The following is a 2,404-nucleotide window of genomic DNA, read 5'->3' on the forward strand; positions in this document are numbered from 1 at the left end:
TACACTGGAGACTTCTCTGATGAGCTATTATCTAGCGCTCATCCTCACTGTAAAATTGCAACCCTTCCTAAACGCAGCCGAGTGCGTCACGTCTTCCTGCATCGCTGCACTATCGTGTGCAACCTGTGAGTTGTGGGGGGGGGGGGGGAATGCAATTAGCTCTGTGCTGCCACTCACTCTTCCACCATTTTACGAAGGGGCAATCATCCAACGCGATAATCATGTAATCACCAGCATGTCACTTGTGTCCTTATCCATCACAACCCCTGGCCAACTGTGTGTTTGCGTGTGTCTCTTACTCAGGCTACATCCAGGATTACATCACGCCATCTGTATACCAGGGGGAGAAGAAGATGGAGCACAAGCTGGCTTCGCCGGTGTCGGATCCCCTCTACACCCAGGTGAGCGGCGGAGAGGAGTACTGTGACCCCGACCTGAAGCACCCCGACAGCCCCCAGTCTGGCATGACGGCCAGCGGCTTCTACAGTGGTGAATCGGAGGCCCTGGCCGAGGGTTACACCATGGATGCCTTCTTCATCTCCGACGGGCGCTCGAGGCGGAAGGGCGGGGACAGCGAGAGTCGCGAGGGGGGCTCGAGGAGCAGCAGCGCCAACGGCGGGGCTCAGGAGAGGGCGGCCGGCGGGGCCCGCCACTCCTGCAACGAGTGCGGCAAGACGTACGCCACCTCCTCCAACCTCAGCAGACACAAGCAGACGCACCGCAGCCTGGACAGCAAGATGGCCCGCAAGTGTCCCACCTGTAACAAAGTGTACGTGTCCATGCCGGCGCTGGCCATGCACATCCTCACCCACGACCTCAAGCACAAGTGCAACGTGTGCAGCAAGGCCTTCAGCCGGCCGTGGCTCCTTCAGGGCCACATGCGCTCACACACGGGGGAGAAGCCCTTTGCCTGCGCACACTGTGGCAAAGCCTTTGCTGACCGTTCAAACCTCCGCGCCCACATGCAAACACACTCTGCCTTCAAGCACTACAGATGCAAGCGCTGCAATAAGACCTTCGCTCTCAAGTCCTACCTGAACAAGCACTACGAGTCGGCTTGCTTCAAGGGCTCTGCGGACGAAGACGACTCCGGATCAGAAAACTAAACCGCGAGGAAGAAGCTAAAAAATTTTTGAACCCCTGTTGTAGGTTCACAACCAATAACCCTGTTCACTCTGCCCTCCATGCCTTTTTTCTTCCCTTTTTTTAGAAAGCAATATTTTCACTGAGATTACGTGAAGAAACTGATTATGGCAAAGACAATTTCAAAAAAAGATGCTGGATTTTGTTCCCTGCACAGTAGCTAATCGTCCACAGAAACATACAATCAAACAACCTTCCCCCAAATAGAGACAGTAGATGATAGTTGGACACAATGACGCAACATGTTCTCACACGGACGTGGGTTCATGTAAACACACTTACACACTGACATGTATGCAAATAGACACACGCACGCACGCACGCGCACACACACACACACACACACACAAAAACTAATGTACACACGTGTGTGCACACACACACACACACACACACACACACACACACACACACACACACACACACACACACACACAATTATATATGAGGCCTGGCATGTGAATTTTTATCAATGACTATAATGATATTGATATCAATAGTAATAATATTTAGATTCCTGATATTTTATAGCAAATAGTAATGAGAAAATGAAAAAAAAAAACAAACATAAAAAAGGACTAACAGTGTTCTTTTGTTTTTTAGAGACAAAATGACCTCTTGTATTTTTATGCTGCTTTTTATTTGCTAAGAATTGAATTCTTTTGCAACTGCCAACATGAACTTTTTATGAAAATGTGAACTATGACAGTATTTGCAAAAAAAGGGAGATCATTTTAAAAAGGTAAAAAGACAAACCCCCTTTTTTCCACACCAATGTTTCAATTCAACGGATGTTATTTTTCTATTTGATTTTTCTAAATTTATTTTTTTGTGCTTATTATCCCTTGTCGATCTAAAGCATCTTTGTAACTGTGGGTATTTAAAAAAACAAACAAACAAACAAGAGGCTAATTTAAATAAGCTATACACGATCATAGGCCATAGGTCATTCAATTCAATTCTGCAAGAGCAGTGATTTTAAAACATTTAACGGGCCTGTTGAACAGGTTATCACCCATCAAATCCATAGTCTCGCCCTGATGTTCAGACTCGGACAGAAACACTGGGAGCCAGACCAAATGATCTGTTGTTATAAGTGCCATGTGCGGTCCACTTTGTCTATAGCAATGAAAACTCTCGTTGTTCTTCCTCCACCATGGTGGCTTGCATAAACTCTGCTGCCTTCACGGTGCATCGTCCAGTCTTAAAGAGCAATCCCCCCCCCCCCCCCCATTGTTTGAGGTGCTCCCCCTCCGCCAGT

At 47.7% G+C, this 2,404-nt stretch overlaps 1 protein-coding gene across 1 annotated transcript in view; it reads left to right on the forward strand.

Moving 5' to 3' along the window:
• scrt2 (scratch family zinc finger 2) overlaps positions 1–1,497 on the forward strand; it is a 2,851-nt gene extending 1,354 nt beyond the window's left edge. The window contains exon 2 of the mRNA XM_068732691.1: positions 304–1,497. Within this exon, the coding sequence (XP_068588792.1) occupies positions 304–1,106 (803 nt within the window). The 3' untranslated portion in view covers positions 1,107–1,497. The remainder of the gene's footprint in view (positions 1–303) is intronic.
• The last annotated feature ends 907 nt before the right edge of the window (positions 1,498–2,404 follow it).

This window comes from Cebidichthys violaceus, unplaced genomic scaffold, assembly GCF_023349555.1.
Source record: "Cebidichthys violaceus isolate CVI_PGR_0920_01 unplaced genomic scaffold, fCebVio1.0.p SCAF_6, whole genome shotgun sequence".
NCBI lineage: Eukaryota > Metazoa > Chordata > Actinopteri > Perciformes > Stichaeidae > Cebidichthys > Cebidichthys violaceus.